General features: G+C 48.1%; 4 protein-coding genes across 4 annotated transcripts; all 4 read right to left on the bottom strand.

Annotated features, from left to right (window-relative positions):
* Nucleotides 1-2,816: 2,816 nt before the first annotated feature.
* Nucleotides 2,817-4,914, bottom strand: LOC128715944 (ATP-binding cassette sub-family G member 4-like). The gene is made up of 5 exons (XM_053810867.1): nt 4,694-4,914; nt 4,048-4,622; nt 3,878-3,973; nt 3,486-3,782; nt 2,817-3,418 (listed from the first exon to the last, which is right to left on the bottom strand). Exons 1-5 carry the CDS (start codon nt 4,912-4,914, stop codon nt 2,817-2,819), a joined length of 1,791 nt encoding a protein of 596 aa, XP_053666842.1.
* Nucleotides 4,915-6,755: 1,841 nt separating this feature from the next.
* On the bottom strand, nt 6,756-8,839 carry LOC128715945 (ATP-binding cassette sub-family G member 4-like). Its single transcript, XM_053810868.1, has 5 exons — nt 8,634-8,839; nt 8,001-8,575; nt 7,837-7,932; nt 7,460-7,759; nt 6,756-7,357 (listed from the first exon to the last, which is right to left on the bottom strand). Exons 1-5 carry the CDS (start codon nt 8,837-8,839, stop codon nt 6,756-6,758), a joined length of 1,779 nt encoding a protein of 592 aa, XP_053666843.1.
* Nucleotides 8,840-11,179: 2,340 nt separating this feature from the next.
* LOC128715941 (ATP-binding cassette sub-family G member 1-like) lies at nt 11,180-13,230 on the bottom strand. The gene is made up of 4 exons (XM_053810865.1): nt 13,004-13,230; nt 11,913-12,937; nt 11,749-11,849; nt 11,180-11,680 (listed from the first exon to the last, which is right to left on the bottom strand). The coding sequence occupies exons 1-4, from the start codon at nt 13,228-13,230 to the stop codon at nt 11,180-11,182; spliced, it is 1,854 nt and encodes a 617-aa protein (XP_053666840.1).
* A 3,093-nt stretch (nt 13,231-16,323) lies between these two features.
* LOC128710979 (ATP-binding cassette sub-family G member 4-like) lies at nt 16,324-18,476 on the bottom strand. The gene is made up of 4 exons (XM_053805846.1): nt 18,323-18,476; nt 18,121-18,228; nt 16,985-18,055; nt 16,324-16,925 (listed from the first exon to the last, which is right to left on the bottom strand). The coding sequence occupies exons 1-4, from the start codon at nt 18,474-18,476 to the stop codon at nt 16,324-16,326; spliced, it is 1,935 nt and encodes a 644-aa protein (XP_053661821.1).
* Nucleotides 18,477-18,850: the final 374 nt, after the last annotated feature.

Here is an 18,850-nt window from a genome sequence, read left to right as displayed (position 1 = left end):
GGAGTTAATTTCTGATTTAAATTAGTCCTCACTTAAGGTTCATATGAATGGCTTTCTCAAAAGAATCATTAAGCCACTGCTCCGAGGATTCATGAATCATTTGAGTGCGAATTCATGATTTTAATGATTCCACACAGAAAACTCACATGCATGACTCTTCTCAAACGATGCATTAAGCACAATACAAGAATAGATGCAAAGATGTAATGGTTCTAGCAAATGAAATCAAGTTCTAAAAAACCTGTAGACAACAAACATACACTAACGAACAAGCGATTTTCTTTCCAATATAGTATCTCTCCCTGCTTGATGGACTTGAATTGCAGCTCCACTATCGGTGTGCTTTCCGATGGTGCAATATGCAAGTACCCAAGTGACGGTTCTAGTTTTGTGGATTCAGCCGCAATCGTTACGCTTCGTTTGCTTTAATGTACAGCTTCGTGACATTTTTCAAATAGTTTGCCGAGAAAACAAAAGCAAATGAAGTCTTGCGGTGCTGTTCGGTAAGCTTGTTTCCTTTTTCGCTTTGTTCCAAGATAAGCTTCCACAGGCGAATACCGGCGACGTAATGTAAACGATCGGCACAGATGGTGTGGGCCTATGAGGTTACTCAGGGGCGCTAGATGGTTCCGTGATGAGTTATCATTGTACACAATAGCCAGGTTGTTCAATTTGCAGACACTATGCGAGCGGAGGTGAATATCTTGGTGACTAAAAGGTACATGAATTACTCATCAGTGGAACAGTGAAACTGTTCTTTTTACGCAGGCTGTAGCATCGCTTTGCATGCAGTACAAGAAGTCGTACTTGATCGTTCGCTTCTTCCTGGCAGAGAAGATAACAAACACTAAGAGCTTTTCCTCTGTAATACCATAATCAAATGATTCTCTTTAAATTGCATTAAAATCTTTACCCATATCTTCCCACAGATCAACGACAATTATTTATCTACAACAACCCTAACTTAGCGTCCATTATCTCTCTTCATCGTGATAATAGTCTTAATGGCGTGGATGCTACTTAAACCGAATCGGTCAAGGTAGTTATGCAATTTTTGATTGCCGTGAGTATTGTTCCACCAATTCCGAATGCACCAAATCGCCCTAATTGCGCACCGGTTCGCGATTAATCGGAATTAAGGCAAAAAAGAAGTGCGCAATTAAATCACGCTCCGCAAGATCGAATTGCTTCGTCGGGTTCTTCCCCGCGGTCCGTTACTCCGCTTCCCAACAAAACCCCCATCGATTTCCATTTCAAGTGCATCCAGCACCTTTTTTCTTTTAGGCACGTGTTGCCTGTCGGTCACTTGTGTCGCCGTGCTGATGATTTTGCACCGATGATTTATCTGCGCCGGTTGGTGTTGTGGGATGAGCTGCAGGACTTCATCCGGCCTGGTGGGCCTAACGCACGGGACAAGGTCTGTAATTGTTCGGCGAAGATGGTCACGTTTTCTTTTGCCTGCAATTGCAACTGGCCGGCCAGAACAATCGTAGTGCGGATGACTGATCCGGGCGCGATGTGTCTTCCCCCGGGTGGGCAGGGTGGTAACAGGTGCAAAATGAATCGTGAAGCCCGCACCGGCACAGGGTTAATCATTTTCGCCCGCACCCGACACGTTTTACTTTTCGATCGTGCACGATCTCGAGAATAATTCATCTGCAACCGGATTTCGCCGTCCAATGTGTGCATTGCTCGTGATTTGCAGGATTTTTGTGATGTTGTTGTTGAGGCACTCACCTCCCCCCCCATATCCAGCCCGGGGGGGGCTAGAAACAAGGTGGCCCCAAATAGTGTTGAAGAACCGGGGCCGGCTTTTCCAAAACATCTGGCTGCCGCGGGCCACATGGAGTGCGGTTCATTTGATGCACAATCGTTTACCCTCTTGCCCTTTTACGGTGTGCTTTCAACCAGGCCCCGATACTGGTTGGCCAACGTATCGAACCGATCTTCAACCGTGCGCTTTGCCAACAGCACAGCATCTTCACTCCAGATAGCCATCGACTAGAGGTCAAACAGACGGTTGGAGCCGCAAGCATCGAACGGTGGCGCTCCGTGTTGCTGCCGTTGCTACATCAAGACAAATATACCATTTTTTTTTTTTGCACCATTCCGTTTTGCCGACTTAAGAGGCATCATAATCACTTTCGATGGAACGCTTTGGAGCGGTGAGCTAATTGAGGCATGCTTCAGACGCACACCGTCGGATCTGCAGCGATTAGCGGGGTGGGATTTTTTTCTTTCTGGGAAGACGCATTAAGTCGTAACAAAAATAAACTGCTGACTGAACACACTTCTCTTGTGCTCTAAATTTCAGTTAAGTTAGCCCAACACAAAGTGTTATTGATAAATCATGCTTTATTAGCTTGTACCTCATCCACTAGGAGGTAAAAATTAAGTTTATAAAAAAGCTTTTATTCTTCATCGATCTACCACCATCTTAAGTACTGTTTAAAAGCTGCTCGTAAAGTAAGAGAAACTGAGTTGATTTTAATTCCAGCGGGATAAGCTGACACATTTTTTTCAACTGCGTTCTATGTGCGCCCTCTCATTCTCACCCGTTCCGAACGGCTATTGACATGGATAATATTATTCAAATTATTCATTTAGCACACTACACTCTACCGTTCGTCAGCCTGCGATGAAATATCACCGGGCAGGTTGTGCAAATAAGATCGTGTGTTGCGGCGCAACTGTGATGAAACATTCCGTGCTACATGCGAGGAACGTAGTTGTGCTGGTTGCTCATTATCAGCGCTACCCGAGTGGACGGGATTCTTTGTTGGGATTTACGTTGCTAGATGTGGATGGAGTTGCGCTCAGCGGTTCAACCGTAGCCGCAACCGCAAGCTGAGATACAGCACGACGTGCAGGAACAGAATCCAGATGCCAAGCCCCAGCACATCCGTCCAGTAGCGGTTGGGTTCCATGTGCAGCGCTTCCAGAATTTTGCTCGTCTTGCGATAGTAGCAGAAGATCTCCTCGCAGCCCAACTCCGTCCGGTTGTGACCGTACGTTGCCTGTACGAGCCCCTCGAACCCGTAGCGGAAGTAGCTCACCAGTGTGAGCGGCTTGAAGAAGTCAAACAGCTCGTTGTAGCGTATGAAGAACCCGGAGAACAGCAGGGCAGGAATAACCGATGCCGGCACAATGAATGGGCTGACCTCGATCGGGAACAGGCAACCAGCGATCAGACCGTACACCTGCGAAAGCCACCCAAACAATGCGCATATGCCCCAGAACATAAGGATGCGATCCGTTTCGTTCAGCTGACCGCTGAGGTAGTACATGATCAGCTGAAAGCCCGTCACACCGGCCAGCATCCACGGGAAGTCGGCCACCAGCTTGGAGAAATAGTACGCCGAGATGGAATAGTAGTTGCTTTTGTGCTCCCGCACAAAGACGGCCATCTCCATCGGGACTAGAACAAAGCAATCGCAGTTTATCACCGCCCGTTAGATCGAACGAGCTGCGCTGGTAGTACTTACACGTCAATATAACCGTCATAGCGTTGGCGAATATGATGAACATCAGGAACGCAATCAGCAGCGAGATATTCGAGAGCACCTTGGACGCATCGTCCCCAATGTTGTAGAACACGAACCCGATCGTAAACCCGAACAGAAGGTGGCCGAAAAAGCGCAACCCCATCAGCGATGGGTTGCGAACCGTGCCCAAGGTGGTGCGCCGGGTAAGTGTGGTAAATTGGTTCCACCAGCTAATCGGATACTGAGGACCGCGTCCCTCGACTAGAAATTCGCCCGATTCGAACTCTGGCTGGATACCTGCAAAGAGGAGCCGGGAGCCGTTTAACGGTACGTTCAAACAGTCCATGCTGCAACGTGAGTGTCACGCGATTGCCTACCTTTAGGCGACTTACCTAAATTCATGGCAGCAGTAATGGACTTTTCCGATTTTACGATCAGCTTCTCCACCTCGCTGCATTTTGTGTCATATTGTGCGGCTATTTTCAATACTTTAACGAAAGGATGAGATGAGATATTCATGGTAAGCGGAACAGAATAAAATTATAAATTAATATATTCCTACCGAAATCCGCTCGATTGTAGTACGGTGGACAGTTGAAGCCCGCCTCAGCGAACGCCACAATCAAATCATCCAACGATCCCTGGTACATGCAGCGTCCATCCACCACCACGTAGATGTCGTCAAACAGCTCCAACAGCTCCGAGCTCGGCTGATGGATCACGCTTATCACGCACCGTCCCTGGCGGGCGAGATTCTTCAAGTACGTGATCACCTGGTACGACGAAACACTGTCCAGCCCGCTGGTCGGTTCGTCGAAGAACATAATCTTCGGGTTCGAAACGAGCTCCAACCCGATCGAAAGCCGCTTCTTCTCCCCCCCGGACAGCAGCTGCGTTTGGTTGTGGGCGCACTTCTGCAGCCCCAGCAGCGCTATCACGTCGTTCACGATCTTGACCTTGTGCGCCAGGGACACCGCGCGCGCGAGCTTCAAATCGGCCGCGTAGTGCAAGTTTTCCCGCAGCGTAATGTTGGGTAGCAGCGTCACATCCTGTGCGGTGTACGCAACCAGCTGCCGATACCGCTGACGGTCGATGATTTCATTGTTGACTATGATATTCCCGCTAACGCCCTGCGTTCTGGAAAGAGGGAAGATGACACACCCGTCACGCAATGGGAGAGGCAGTGATGGCAGTTGGCGTACGCTTACTTGAAGCCACTGAGTACGTTCAACAGTGTCGATTTGCCGGCACCCGATGGGCCCAAGATGGCGGTTAGCCGCCCGGTTCTGAACGTGCCCGAAATGTTCTTCAGCAGCTGCTTCTGCTCCTTTCGCTGCCGGACTTGGTAAGTGATGTTTTGAAAGTGTAGATTAGCAACGGTCTGCATCAGCGGTATCGTTATCTCCACGCTGTTCTTATCTACATCCATTCTGGTGCATACAAGATAACTCTATTGCATGCTGCAACGAAAAAAAAACCGGAGATAGAGTAAGCGTCACACACTTTTTTTCTAGAGGCGGCACATATATCTAACACAATGCCTGCAAGAGATATTTTCGACCGATAACGTGCACTCGATACTGTACGTAGGGTAGAACCTTACTAGCTTATCTCCAGCAGGCAGAAGATCATCTACACAAAACACAGATATATTGCAACGCTAAAGTGCACCGGGCACTACCAGCTAGCTTCCAGTCTACACGGCACCTCAGTCTCAACTGAACTGATCCCCGCGTACATTCGTTCTGCCGGTAGGTTCGCGGGATCTGCGATTCACGTACGAATCTACCCACCCGGTAGCTACCCATTTTTCTATAAAATTTATTGAAAGTTTTCCGCAATCTCCACTGCACCACCAGGGTTTTGGCGGGGTTGCCGCTACTTTGACGTCACTTGGCAGGTTGATATTTAGCATACCTGCTTGCATCGAAGCGCTTTTCAGCGTCCCAAAACACCCCCATTGCTCAACCCCGCTCGCCCGCTGGGCGCAGTCTCTTTACCGCCCGTACGCACACCGCGACGCGACAAAACTGCACCGCCCGTCACCGGGATCGTCGGATCAAACCGGTCTACAGCGGGCCCGGAGCAGGGAGAACAATTACACACTGACAGTAAGCGCACATTTCTTCTTAGGAAGGGGTTTTTTTTTTTTGTTTTTGCTACCAACCCCAGCGCTGCGCCAGCCAGCGATCGTGAAGGGATAGTGCGCGAACCACCAATCACCGTGATTCACACATGGCATTGCCAACGAACCGATATACTTACCGTATATCTCCCGCGGGGGGTTGCTTTTTTATTTCCGCAGTACCTTCGAGAACGTGTTAATGCCACCGGTCGCACGTTGCAACGTTCTTGGAATTGGAAGCTAGGCTCATCCCGCCTGTATTTCGCACTCGAACGACGTTTGGATAGTTTGATAGCGAAGCGCAAACCACGCACACTTACCAGACTCGCTGACAGCGCATACCGCACGGTATGCTTATGAGCGGGCCGGGTCTTTCTGATAACGACGTTGCCCTAGATGCCGCGGAAAAATAACACTACATGGCCAACTGTAGCAAACGATGCTCACACACCGATAACGGCTCGCCAACTGGTGGAGGTCACCAGGCACTCGTTGCGTTTTAGGGGATGGCTGCAGCACCGCCCGGTAAAGCGACCTTCTACCGCACCACGAAAGCCTCTCGCTGAACTTTGGTGAGCTGCGGTACCGTATGTAAAATGTCGCTAAGAGAGACACGCAGTAGAAAGCCGACCGCTACAGGCATGGACGCGAAAAAGTACGCGCCTCGTTAGATTGAGCGCCGCGTGTCTAGACACTAATTGCAAGCGCAAATCTGAGCGAAACGGGCGAGTGTGTTACAAACCTAACCCGATGAAACCGACCGCTAGACAAGATCCACATTTTGCATGGAGATTGTCATAAAAAAAAAAATGATGAATATCATCGTTCCCTTGGTGACGCAAGCGCGATCGTACGAGATACGCGTAAAACGGTTAACAGGGAAGGAATAAAAACGAACGAGTGTTTTAAGTGAACGTTTTATATTGCTACATTTACTGGGGTATGGTTTTTTTTTTAGTGTTTTGTTTTATCTTACTAGCGATTCTATACTGCTGAGATATGCATGGGTTAATAAGCATCCCGCATTCCGGTTTGACTTCATATGTTTCTTTCTGTAACTCGCACTAACAATCCTTGAAATATTCAATGTCAAGCTACAGCACTTCACAAGGTAAAAAGGTGATTGTACTTCACCGGCAGCTCCGTCACCGGTTTCGACGCAGTCTTACTTTCAGGCTGACGTACAGCAGAATGTGAAGGACGGCTATCCACACCGATAAGCCGACCACATCGTACCAGTACCGGTCCTGTTCCATCTGCAGCATTTCCATCACCTTGCTCGTTTTCCGATAGTAGCAAAACATTTCGCTGCAGCCGAGCTGCGTCCGGTTCAGACCGTACGTGGCCTGCGCCAAACCTTCGAACCCGTACCGAAAGTAGCTGACGTACGTGAGCGGTTTGAACACGGCGAGCAGTTCGTTGTAGCGTATGAAGAACCCGGAAAACATTACCGCCGGTATGACCGAAGCCGGCACGACGAACGGGCTGACGTCGAGCGGGAACATACTGCCGGCGACCATGCCGTACATCTGTGCCAACCATCCAAACAGTACGCAGATCACCCAGTACAGCACCACACGCTCCGTTTCGTTCGGCTGCCCGGTCAGGTAGTACACGATCAGCTGGAAGCAGCTCACACCGGCCAGCATCAGCGGAAAGTCGGCAATCAGCTTCGAGCAGTAGTAGGCCGACACCGGATAGTAATTGCTCTTGTGCTCCCGCACAAAGACGGCCATCTCGAGCGGGACTGCAATCAAACAGAGGGGCCTGATTAATACGGATCAATCATTGCGATGCAGTCTACGGGCAGCGGTGCATTTGCATGCCCGTCTGGACGAGTTTCCCTTACACGTCAGCACCACGGTCATTGCGTTGGCGAACACGATAAACATGAGGAAGAGAATGAGGCAGGACACGTTAGATAACACTTTGGCACCGTCATCTCCCACGTTGTAGAACACGCTACCGATCGCGAGCCCGAACAGCAGATGGCCCAGCAGACGGAACCGCGTGAGGGTGATGTTCCGTACCGTGCACAGTGCTGTTCGGCGAACCAGAACCACAAACTGTCTCCACCAGGCGATGGGATATTGGGAGGTGGCTTTGCTCTCTGTCAGCAGATTGCTACCTTCCTGCACGTTGGTGGTATCTGAAGGAAATATGAAGAGGTAAGCGCATATTCATTAATTATCGATTGTTATCGCGCATGACGCACCAATTGCTTACCGTTTTCCAAGTATCCGTTGATGGCGGTATCAGCTCGTGCTATCAGCTTCTCCACACTGTCCAGATCGTCGGCTCTCTGAGACGCTATTTTTAACACTGCAATAAGATAAAAGCGCATCTCATTAACATTTCAAATCGCATCCGCCACGCCAACCGGTACGCACCAAAATCGGCTCGATTGTAATACGGAGGACAGCTGAATCCAACCTCCTCTAGCGTGGGTATTAGATCGTCTAACGATCCCTGATACATACACCTTCCGTCCACCACGATGTACACATCATCAAACAGCTCGAGCAACTCCGAACTCGGCTGATGTACCACGGTGGCGACACACCGACCCTGCCTGGCCAGATCTCTCATGTACGAGATCACCTGATAGGATGCGACACTATCCAGCCCGCTGGTCGGTTCATCGAAGAACATAATCTTCGGGTTCGACACCAGCTCCAGCCCGATCGAGAGTCGTTTCCGTTCACCTCCGGACAGTGTTCTCGCTTGACTGTGGGAACACTTCTGGAGCCCTAACAGCGCTACAATGTCGTTAACGATCTTCGTCTTGTGGATGTAGGAAACGTTCTTAGACAGCCTAAGATCCGCCACGTAGTGGAGCGTTTCACGGACGGTGAGATTCTGCAGCAAGGGTACATCCTGTTCGGTGTAGGCGACTAGTTGGCGATACTTCTGGCAATCGACCGTCTCATTGTTAATCAGTATTTTTCCACTAACTCCCTGTGTTCTAAAATGATAAGCAATGTTCCGTCAGTGGCCAGTTGTACAGCGACAAGTATGCTTACCTAAAACCACTGAGTATGTTCAACAGTGTCGATTTACCGGCCCCCGATGGTCCTAGAATTCCCGTCAGTCTACCAGACTTGAGCGTGCCGGAGATATTCCGCAGCAGGTGCTTCTGATTCACGGCGTACGACAAGTTCCGAAAGGTCAGGTTGGTTATAGTTTTCACAAGTGGTATAACCACTTCCACCGTTTCGTCCGAGCTCATGCTTTAGCGGCTGGAAAGAATAACAGAAGGTGAACGGGAGGTATTGAAACCCTACCCCTTGAATTGTTTGTAGTAAACACAAACCAACGCGCAAAGTAACGTGCAACACCCGAACTGGAGGCGAGGAACGTCGTATAAACATAAGCGCAGTTGTACGTTTTTATGAACCGGCAATGTTTGTAAACATTATGCATGATCCGGTGGTACAAACACCAGCGCAATGTGACGTCACCAGTGCGAGATCTGTCAAAATTCACCTGATCCACGCGATCATGCATGTGCTCGCGAGTGTTCACATTACTTTGCTCTCCCGCACTTCTCTCTCTCACTTTTCCATCTCTTTTTCGATTTAAGTTGTTTTTTTTTGTATTTCCTTTTCATATCTCGTCCGTACTCTTTGTCTCTCTTAGATGTGGAGATCTTTAATGGAGCTCATTAAATCACCGGCATGACGTCACGATACGATCGCATTAGCGATCTTGCAACCTAACCACCATCTGGTAGTTGGGCAGAACACTCTCCAGCAAAACGCGCAGCTGGACTTCCTGCCGTGGGTGTTCTTTTATGCAACTCACGCAATTCTCGTTTACTATTTCGATTTGCATCCAATTTGGACAACAAACTATCGGTGATCGAAGTGTGCACACGAAATCCAATGTTCACGTTCTCTGTCTGTTCTCGCGTTCTGACTGACAATTTACTGATGAACGCACCGCCAAATGTCACCGGGAGGCTAGACATCAGTTAACATCAGTAACAAAGATCAATTTATGCTCGTCGAACCTCAACGTTGATGGGGTCGAAGGGGTCAATGTGCGCGCTACCCATACTCACGCACGCACCCACACGAATGTGAGCCCGGCATGAGGAGATCACACAGAAACTTTGGCGCTCCAATATGATCACATGGGGAATCAGGTTTCTTTCAGTTGCGCACGCTGATCAACAACTTTAAGAACTAGAATTCATTTCCATTCACGAATCGCAAACACCAGACAACAACGAACTTGCTTTGTTTCTTCCACTTACTTCTGGAACGCAACCCTCCCCGCTCCGCGCAACTCCTGATATCGATCAACTCCTGCACGTTCCGAAAACCCCGATCGACACGATCGCGCGAGTGAACACCGCGGAGCGACTTGGCTGACTGAGCATAAATGCGTTCCTGTGCGCGGCTTTCGGCATCAGCTCGAAAATTCGAAACGCCCGTGCTCTCCAACCGCGGCGTTCAAAAACGCACGCGCTCATTTTTCTCTACGGCCATTTTCACACACACAAACAAGGGCGCGCTCTGGCCCCCGTACACATGTGGCCACAAACTCACACACGCGCGCACACAATTACAATACGGGGGCGCGCTGGGACGTCTGGGGAGAGATTTTCCACCGTTTCCCGCCGACCACCAAGAATCACATCGCCCGATGCCGAACAGGGCCGTCCGCATGGCACATGGGTGTGTTTGGTGTTATCCGCTCATTCTCTCCGGTTGTTTCTATTTCTTTATTTCGCTAAATAACGACGTTCTTCCCGAGCACGGATGGGGATTAGTTATTTGAGAATTCATCGAAGAAATTTAACCACACGCATGCCTTGCTGTCCGCTGCCGAAACGACCGAGAGTGAGTCATTCAACCAATGATCACTTATCGGTCCGCGGTTGTCTTATTTGAATAAAGATGTTTTGCTTTTTGTTGGGGTGGAGCGAGTGAGTTTGTTTGGTGAGCAGGAACGGACGGCGGAAGATTTATGTAAGGAGCTTACCAGTGGAAGTGGAATGTCAACTACCATGTGGAGTGTTTCGGAGTTAAGATGCGATGAAACCCGACTAGCTTCATACCACAAGACGATCCACGGCTCGCGGTAGAAACGACTGTTAAATGTTACCAAACGAATTGGATGGAATATCGCGAGCTCATGCATGCACTTGTTGGTAATCAAATTTAACATGCACCTTTTACAGCGCGTTTCGCTTCGTTCTCAGCGCTATTGAGGGTGTGAGGGTGGGAATTTGTTTAAAACAGCAATGTTGACTCTATTTACAATGCAAATACTACAGTGGAGTGTTATGCCATAGGCGTGCAAGATCATCACGTGTCCATTCACATGAAGCGAAGATTGTTTTGCGAGTGTAAAATGATTCCCGTTTATTGCATTATTCGTCCGGCAGTGCGGATGCCTCGTATACTTTTATAACATTGTTTTCCAAAGTGCTAAAACTTATTTGTAAACCTTAAAGCATAATTGTTCTTCGATTAAATAAATGCAACCTTATGATACATAAATGCCACCTGTGGTAAGAATAATAGATTTTCCGTTCCACAGATCTCAGCACGTGAGATGATCATCGGGTTCTCTTCAATCTCCAGGCGAGACTGGCATACAGCGCCACGTGCAGCAGAAAGATCCATACCAGCAACCCACAAACGTCCATCACGAACGTGTTTTCCAGCATGTCAAAGCTTTCCAGAAACTTGGGCACCTTGCTGAAGTAACAGAAGTCGCCCGAGCAGGGTAGATTCGGCCGATCGAACCCATAGATCGCTTGCATAGCTCCCTCGAAGCTGTACCGGAAGTAAGCGATGTACGTGAACGGAATGAGAAAATCGAACATTTCGCGGAAGCGCACGAAGAACCCGCAGAAGATGAGCATCGGAATGACGGAGCACGGCACACAGAAGACGCTCAGCTCCAGTGGTAACACACTGCCAGCCAACAGTCCCGTCATCTGCGCGACCCAGCTCGTGAAGATGCAAATAGTCCACAGCATGACGATGCGTTCGAGTTCCATCGGTTGGGAAGTTAAGTAGTAGGCACCGGCTAAAAACAACGATGGTCCTAGTATCTACAACAAGATAAGCAGCAGTTAGAACCAACGAAAACCACGAAACAAACCGTCAGGCACCCATTTACCAGAAATGGAAAGTCCGCTACCAACTTCGAGAAGTAATAGGCCTTGAGTGAGTACCAGTTGTTCATTCTTTCGCGGACGAATACGGATGTTTCCAGTGGAACTGTAAAATATAGAGGCACATTACTGAACAGTCAATCATTTGATCCCACATCCCACCACTCACATGTCATTACTAATGGCATCGAGTTGGCAAAGAACACAAATATGAGGAAAAAGAATAGACATGATGCATTACTGAGCACCTTGGAGCCATCGTTGCCAACATTGTAGAATACAACGGCGATCAGTAATCCAACGAATAGATGTGCCAGCAAGCGCATCTTGGTCAGCTGCAGATCACGAAACGTGCACAACATTGTGCGCCGGGTAAGGGTCACAAACTGTCCCCATTCTGAGGTTGGATACTGACGATCGGTTGCAGATCTCGAACTATCTCCCGCACTGTTAAGCGAGTCACCGTCTACGGCCGGTTTTAACATCGTATCCTTCTCATCGCAGTTCGATCCTTCGTTCGGAACCGCTTTCGCATCTGAGACACCAATCTCCTGCTGCTTGGCGCGTTCCCTTAGCTGCAGCAAGTTCCCTTCATGTTTGAGACTCGCAATTTCTAGTGCAAAATCAGCACGATTGTAGTAGTTTGGACAGTCAAACCCGCAGCCTTTAAACGTGTCCACCAGCTGTTCGAGCGGTCCCCGATACAAGCAGTGACCCTCGGACAGTACGTACAGATCATCGAACATTTGCAAGATGCTCGAACTAGGCTGATGTATGACACAGATCACACATCGACCACTCGCTGCCAGATCTTTCAGATGTGCCACCACCTGCATAGCGGCTATTATGTCCAGCCCACTCGTTGGCTCGTCGAAGAACATTATCTTCGGGTTCGAGATCAACTCCAACCCGATCGATAGGCGCTTCTTTTCGCCACCGGATATGTTGGCAACCGGATTGTTGGCGCACTTGGAGAGTCCGAGCAGCTTCAGCACGTCCACTACCATGCTGGATTTTTGCACCATCGTGATGTCGCTTGAGAGTTTCAAGTCAGCCGCAAACTCCAGGCTTTCAGTGACGGTAATGTTGCCCAACAGGCACACGTCCTGCGGTGTGTACGAAACCTCGCGACGATATTTCCGCCTATCAATCGGTGTACCGTTGAGGAGTATGTTACCCGACACATTGTTCGTCCTGAAATATACAACAGATTTGGTTTATTGTGAGTTAAAACGTGAAATGCAGTGGGTGTATGCTTACTTAAATCCACTGAGAATGTTTAGAAGCGTAGACTTTCCCGCCCCGGATGGGCCTAGTATGCCAGCTAGACGACCGGAACGGAACGCCCCCGATACGTGGCTCAATAGTTGTTTATCCTGACCATCCTTATGACGAACGTGGTAACAAACATCTTGGAACTCGAGTGTCGTTGATAGGGCAGCAACCGTTTTAGTATTCTCCACCACGATAGCTGTATCGGTACCCATGATACGGTGATTGTTGCTGCTAGTGGATGAGGCGGCTGTTGACGCAAACTCACCAGTTCATACTGTTAAAAACTGCGCAGTGGAAGATAATAAGTGAATTGCATTGTATCAAAGGTTTAATAGGGGCAAGACTAATAGTCCGTGAACTTTACATCTTTATCTCCAAATCACTACTCGACTATGGGTAATAATCCATCATTTTAAACCGGTTTTTATCAGGCCAATACTTAAACGTTGCATAAAAGTAAGTCTCTTTGCATTCCCCTTGGCTACATCAAGATCAACACAGCGCTACGACGATACGAGAGCAAAATTAAGTATGCGGAGTATGCTATATGGTCAGGGGTAGTCAATCAGGGGGATGGCTTGGGGATCGATTATCTTGCTGTATAATTTGCCTCACATGTTAACTTGCTACACAAATGGGATTCTATTTGATTAACTGAAAGTATGAACAAAAAGTCGTTTTTTGCATTTGCTGCTATAATAATCATTCCGTTTTCTATTAATCACCGTTAAACTATGTAACGTTTTATACAACTAATATGAGTTCGCAGTCACACAGAGTTTGAATCAAGGGAAATACGAAATCGCGCACAAAACACTAATAAACAGGTGGTCATCCAATACGTTAGGAAACCCGTTCTGCTTTCAATGCACCAGCGGTCCTTATCGTCTCCGAAATGATAACATTGAAACCATAAACTCCTTATCGAGCGATGTATCAAATCGACCGATCGACGGAACTTCAATCCCCGGTAGCATCATGCACATTGTATTTCCTGTTGTTTCCACTTTTTTCAAGCCAATCGCTACGACTAAATATAATCTACAAGGTGACCAATATTAGCGGCTAGCCTTAAGAAAAAGGCGCTTGAAAATAGACTCGAAAGGTTATGCTAATCGCTACTCCAGCCATCGTCAGCTGATAACATTTGGGCGTACGTAACGTTTTGTCCGATGAACCCGGACCTTTTTTTCGTCGTTTCGTCTACCGGCATTTCCTATCAAGGTCAACTTCGACAGCTTCTACCAAAAGCTAAGATTCTGCTGTGTCACTTGAACCACTTGCTTGCATAATAGTTAGAGTTCTGTGAAGAAGTTTTGAAGAAGTATCCTTCACAAAAGCTCTCGAATGGTTACAGCGTTCAATTGATTCCACTCTAAACTCCATAACAAACCGCCCGTCTTGAAGTTACTCGCGAAGGAATCAATTACGTTTCACACCCGGGGTCATAACGCGCCATTAAATTACACCACCATTTAGTTCTTTGTCGTGCGATCGTACAGACAATAGCACTTCACGGGAGTCACTCAATTTTTCTTATATCTTGCACTCGAAGCACGTCGTCAGTGTGCAGCAAATATTAATCACATTGCAACGTTAGACGAAAGCATCAAGCTCGATGACGGCTTACTTCTTACCTCGACGCGTGTTGCACTAGAACTGTGGCGTATGAATCAAACGCTGTCCGGATTGATAGAGCGATTTCCTTCAAGACACTACAATTACTCAAACATACCCGGCCCGTTTCCAAACATCTGTTTTCGCACACAGGCGTACGATCGCGCGTTAAGCAAGCTGGCTGATAAGCAGAGCGCGGCGTGAACGGTTCGCCGCAAATGTTTACGTAGGAATGTGGAGGACTTTGGCACAGGGCTGGGCTGGAAGTGCCGTTTGCTGGCGTCCGAATGTGTTTGATTGAATCCACACCGTGGTCGCTTTATCGACGGTCGGCGTAGAGCAAGATAGCACCAACCGTTCTGTGTATGGGTCCGAAACCCGACAGATGTCTACGTACGGATCTCTCATTCAATTAAGCTTCGTTGGTAATCATTTCTTTTTAAGGGCTTGTTCGTTAACTGGAGCAACAAAGAGGCCACTGCAAAGATTCACGTATATTCCATTGCGTTTCTTATTGTTTCGCTGGAACACTCTTACTTTTCCTTACAACTTGACCCTAAAACAACGGATCTTTCCATGCCACAAAGATCGCGATGCTGTCCTCTTTACCTCACCGACGCCAATAGAAATGGGAAGAGAAAGTCCAGTGCAACATGCACAACACGCACTTCAAAGCGAGTTGAGCTTGGAGAGGACAAAACTCTTGAGAGAAACTAGACGAATAGAGAGTTTGGTTTGGTTGCGTTGTGGTGGTGTAAACTCGTGAAATGTTGGAAGAAAATTTTACTTCTATAAATCATAATATGAGGTATTGTAACGCAGTAGATGAGAACTTAATCAAGTCATAATACTGACGATTACTTTATTTCATATTTATGTGATTTTTTTTATTAACAATCTAATTTCGCCAGTGGTCGACAACTTTTTTTAACGTTCAAACTCGCACAAAATTTTACTGACCACGGATGGCTAACGCCATGAATGGCATTCAAACAATAATATGTTCACACTATAGTAATTTTCAAAATTGTTTCCAAAAGCGTATGCATTTTGGTACCAAACCTAGACATAGTAGATCGTACCTACATCTCAGTTTATTTGTACGGTATAATTAGTTAATCCTTCCTCGTCGAGCTATTTCTGTTATTCTAAAATATAAAATCAAACGAGCGTCTGCTTAGCCTGTATTTATCACTTTATTGAAGTACATTACTGATTTAAACTGATCTCGATAAATTGTATTTGTATCACACAATAATGAGTACGCCCAAAAGTATGCAATTCTCATTTTTTATTAAAAAATTACGAATGAATTCTTTTATTTTGTGCACTTCTTCAAATCAAGTTATATTCTCTTCATTTAGCACGCAAAAGATCTAATAAATATTTATTAGCTACCAGTATGTTTGAATAGATTGATAACACTCAAAAAAGCAAGTGGAACACGGATCAAACAGAACTTTCAGTTTATCGTTCATACACTATTCAACTAATCACAGAAATGCTTAAGAGCTACTACCACCAAGATCTGCACCGCTATCGGTTCCATGCGCGAAGCACTTCGGGTTGTCGACCACTGCCCATTACCCACACAACAGTTCTTTACAAAATAACACTCAATTCTGCTTGAGCGATCTAATGCATTGCATGTTTTTTTTTTTTTAATCGAAACAAACACACCCACCGTATCACTTTATTCGTCGCAATCGCACCGTAAACCCGACGTATATAATCAACTGCATTATCAGCACCAATACCAGCGCTTTCGTAATACTCGTCCCGTACCCGTGCGCGTCGATATCGAACTGTTCCAGTATGGTGGACGGTTTCTTGTAGTAGCAGTACACCTGTCCGCACGGTATAGTGCCTCGTCCGTACCCGTACAGGGCCTGCATCGCACCGTGGAACTGATACCGAAAGAACGAAACCGTGCTGAGCGGTTGCAGCACCGAGATCATATCGCCGGCGTTTACAAAAAACCCCGAAAACAGAATCGGCACAATGCACGCATTCGCGACGAAGAAATTTTGCATCTTCACGTCGAAACAGATGCCCCCTATCAGACCCAAACTTTGACCGATCACCCCACCGACCGCGAACACCCCGAGCAGCATACCGAACCGTGCCCACTCCATCGGCTGTCCGGTAAGATAGTAGACGATCGCGAGCAAAAACGATGGACAAAACAGCTGCAGCGGAAGATCGTGGATGAGTTTGGCGAAGAAGTACGCTTCGCGGCTATACCAATTGTTGGCGATTTCTTTGATCGCGACCTTCACTTCGTCCGCATCTGGAAGTAGTACGAGCAGTTATAATGGAGGAACACGGACATGCTGTTGATGTACTCACAGTTCACTACCGACACCGCATTGGTGAAGTAGACGAAGGCAAACAGCTGGAAGAAGCAACCGACGTTGGCGAGCACTTTGGAGGCCTCGGAACCCGCGTTGTAGTGCACAGCTCCAAACACGAGACCCAGAGCAAGATGCATGCCGAGACGAATTTTCAGAAAGAACTCATCCCGGCCTGACGATAGCACCGACCGTTGGAGCAGCGTGTAAAGTTGATAGTAGCCTGCGGTTTGGTATCGAGCGATGCCTTTCCCGGGAGTCAGTTGAGCAGCGAGCGTCGTTGGGCTCGATGGAGCTCCCGCATTGATCTCGCGCATCTCCTCCTCCACCAGCTGGCACAGCATCCTGTGTGCTTCCGGTTGGTTGGCGGATATGGATTCCAGTGCGAAGTCGGCCGGGTTGTAGTATTCCGGACAGCGCAGCCCAACACGTGCGAACCTAACCAGCATGTTCTCCACCGGGCCCGTATATAGACATCGGCCCTGCCGCAGTAGGTACACATCGTCGAACAGCTGAAACAGGCTGGAAGCCGGCTGGTGTATCGTGCACACGATCGTCCGTCCGCTCATGGCCAGTGACTTCAGGTGCGAGATGACCTGCGTGGAGGATACACTGTCCAGCCCGCTGGTAGGTTCGTCGAGCAGCATGATCGGGGGGTTTGTGATCAATTCCACTGCCACCGCTAGTCGGCGCTGCTCTCCACCAGAGAGGTTCCTAACGACCGTGTTACAGGCATCGTGCAAACCTACCATCTCCAAGATGTCGTCAATTTTCGCTTGCTTCACCGACTTGAGCGCCCGCTGCGGCATCTTCATGTCGACCGCAAACTGCATCGTCTCTTGGACGGTAAGAAACATCAGCAACGGACACTCCTGCTCCACGTACACACTGCGGGGATCATTTTCCTCCACCGGCTCACCGTTGATGGTCACGGTTCCGATCATGCCGAACATCTGCGCACCGGACAGTACGTTCAGGAGGGAAGATTTACCCGCTCCGGACGGTCCCATCAGTGCGACCAGGCGACCATGTTGGAATCGACCAGAGATATTGCTCAGTATTTCCTTTTCTGGAATATAAAAATGCGCGTCTTTGGGTGTTCTCGATGGGTAAAAACTTCCTACCGGGTCTTACCATTCGTACGATAAACTACATTTCGGAACCGCAACGTCGACGGCACAAAGTCTTGAAGGGGAGTAGACATACGCTTCAGCTCTATCTCCTCGCTGCCGGCCATCGTAACTGCGTGACGCACAATGCAACACTGCCCGATCACGTCCCTGGTACGACGCTGCAACGGCGACCGCACTGCTGCTACTAAACTAATCAGTCATACAAAGCAGCACTAATACTTCGCGCCATAACGACGCTTCGCCGACGTACAAGTGCACGAGACCTTGAGCGGAAAATTGCAACTCCCAGGCACCTCGCCACTGACGCGAGACCCTGCTAGCCAAATCGAATGCTATGCACACGAATGCGTTTCCCATTCATAGAATATCGCATTGGGAACGCTGCGCTATGATGTGAAGTAAATATTGTTTTTTTTTACCACCAACCTAACCCCACTAACCGCTCACTAACAGTCAAGCGATCGTTACGTCATCGTTGGAGGAGATTGTACTGGTCATGGGGCACTGGTAACGCATAGACCTGTGATGTGATCGCGAACGAAGCGTCATAGTCTCTGGTCGACAATTAACTTGGCATGTCGATAGCGCCGGTCAACCGCGTGTGTGCTGGGGATTTTTCTCCATTCTCCAGTTTTTTTTTTTTGCCGTATGCGATTCCAAGAATCTTTATTAAATCATTGTCCCACGTGACTACAGCACCTTGAGCGAATGTTCTAATCGATGCTATGAGG

This window comes from Anopheles marshallii, chromosome 3 (assembly GCF_943734725.1).
Source record: "Anopheles marshallii chromosome 3, idAnoMarsDA_429_01, whole genome shotgun sequence".
Lineage (NCBI taxonomy): Eukaryota > Metazoa > Arthropoda > Insecta > Diptera > Culicidae > Anopheles > Anopheles marshallii.
The sequence above is the reverse complement of the archived record's forward strand: the minus strand, read 5'-3'. Positions and strand labels throughout refer to the sequence as shown.

Coding starts and splice junctions, on each gene's coding strand:
- LOC128715945 (XM_053810868.1), bottom strand. CDS start 8,839: ATGAGCTCGGACGAAACGGTGGAAGTGGTTATACCACTTGTGAAAACT. Junction 7,933..8,000: donor TTACAATCGAGCCGATTTTG/GTGCGTACCGGT, acceptor ATCTTATTGCAG/TGTTAAAAATAGCGTCTCAG. Junction 7,760..7,836: donor CAACGGATACTTGGAAAACG/GTAAGCAATTGG, acceptor TATTTCCTTCAG/ATACCACCAACGTGCAGGAA.
- LOC128710979 (XM_053805846.1), bottom strand. CDS start 18,476: ATGGGAAACGCATTCGTGTGCATAGCATTCGATTTGGCTAGCAGGGTC. Junction 18,229..18,322: donor CGAAGTATTAGTGCTGCTTT/GTATGACTGATT, acceptor TGCGTCACGCAG/TTACGATGGCCGGCAGCGAG. Junction 16,926..16,984: donor TGCGGTGTCGGTAGTGAACT/GTGAGTACATCA, acceptor TACTACTTCCAG/ATGCGGACGAAGTGAAGGTC.
- LOC128715941 (XM_053810865.1), bottom strand. CDS start 13,230: ATGGGTACCGATACAGCTATCGTGGTGGAGAATACTAAAACGGTTGCT. Junction 11,850..11,912: donor GATGCCATTAGTAATGACAT/GTGAGTGGTGGG, acceptor TATATTTTACAG/TTCCACTGGAAACATCCGTA. Junction 11,681..11,748: donor TAGCGGACTTTCCATTTCTG/GTAAATGGGTGC, acceptor ATCTTGTTGTAG/ATACTAGGACCATCGTTGTT.
- LOC128715944 (XM_053810867.1), bottom strand. CDS start 4,914: ATGGATGTAGATAAGAACAGCGTGGAGATAACGATACCGCTGATGCAG. Junction 4,623..4,693: donor AACGTACTCAGTGGCTTCAA/GTAAGCGTACGC, acceptor CCCTCTTTCCAG/AACGCAGGGCGTTAGCGGGA. Junction 3,783..3,877: donor TACTGCTGCCATGAATTTAG/GTAAGTCGCCTA, acceptor TCCTCTTTGCAG/GTATCCAGCCAGAGTTCGAA.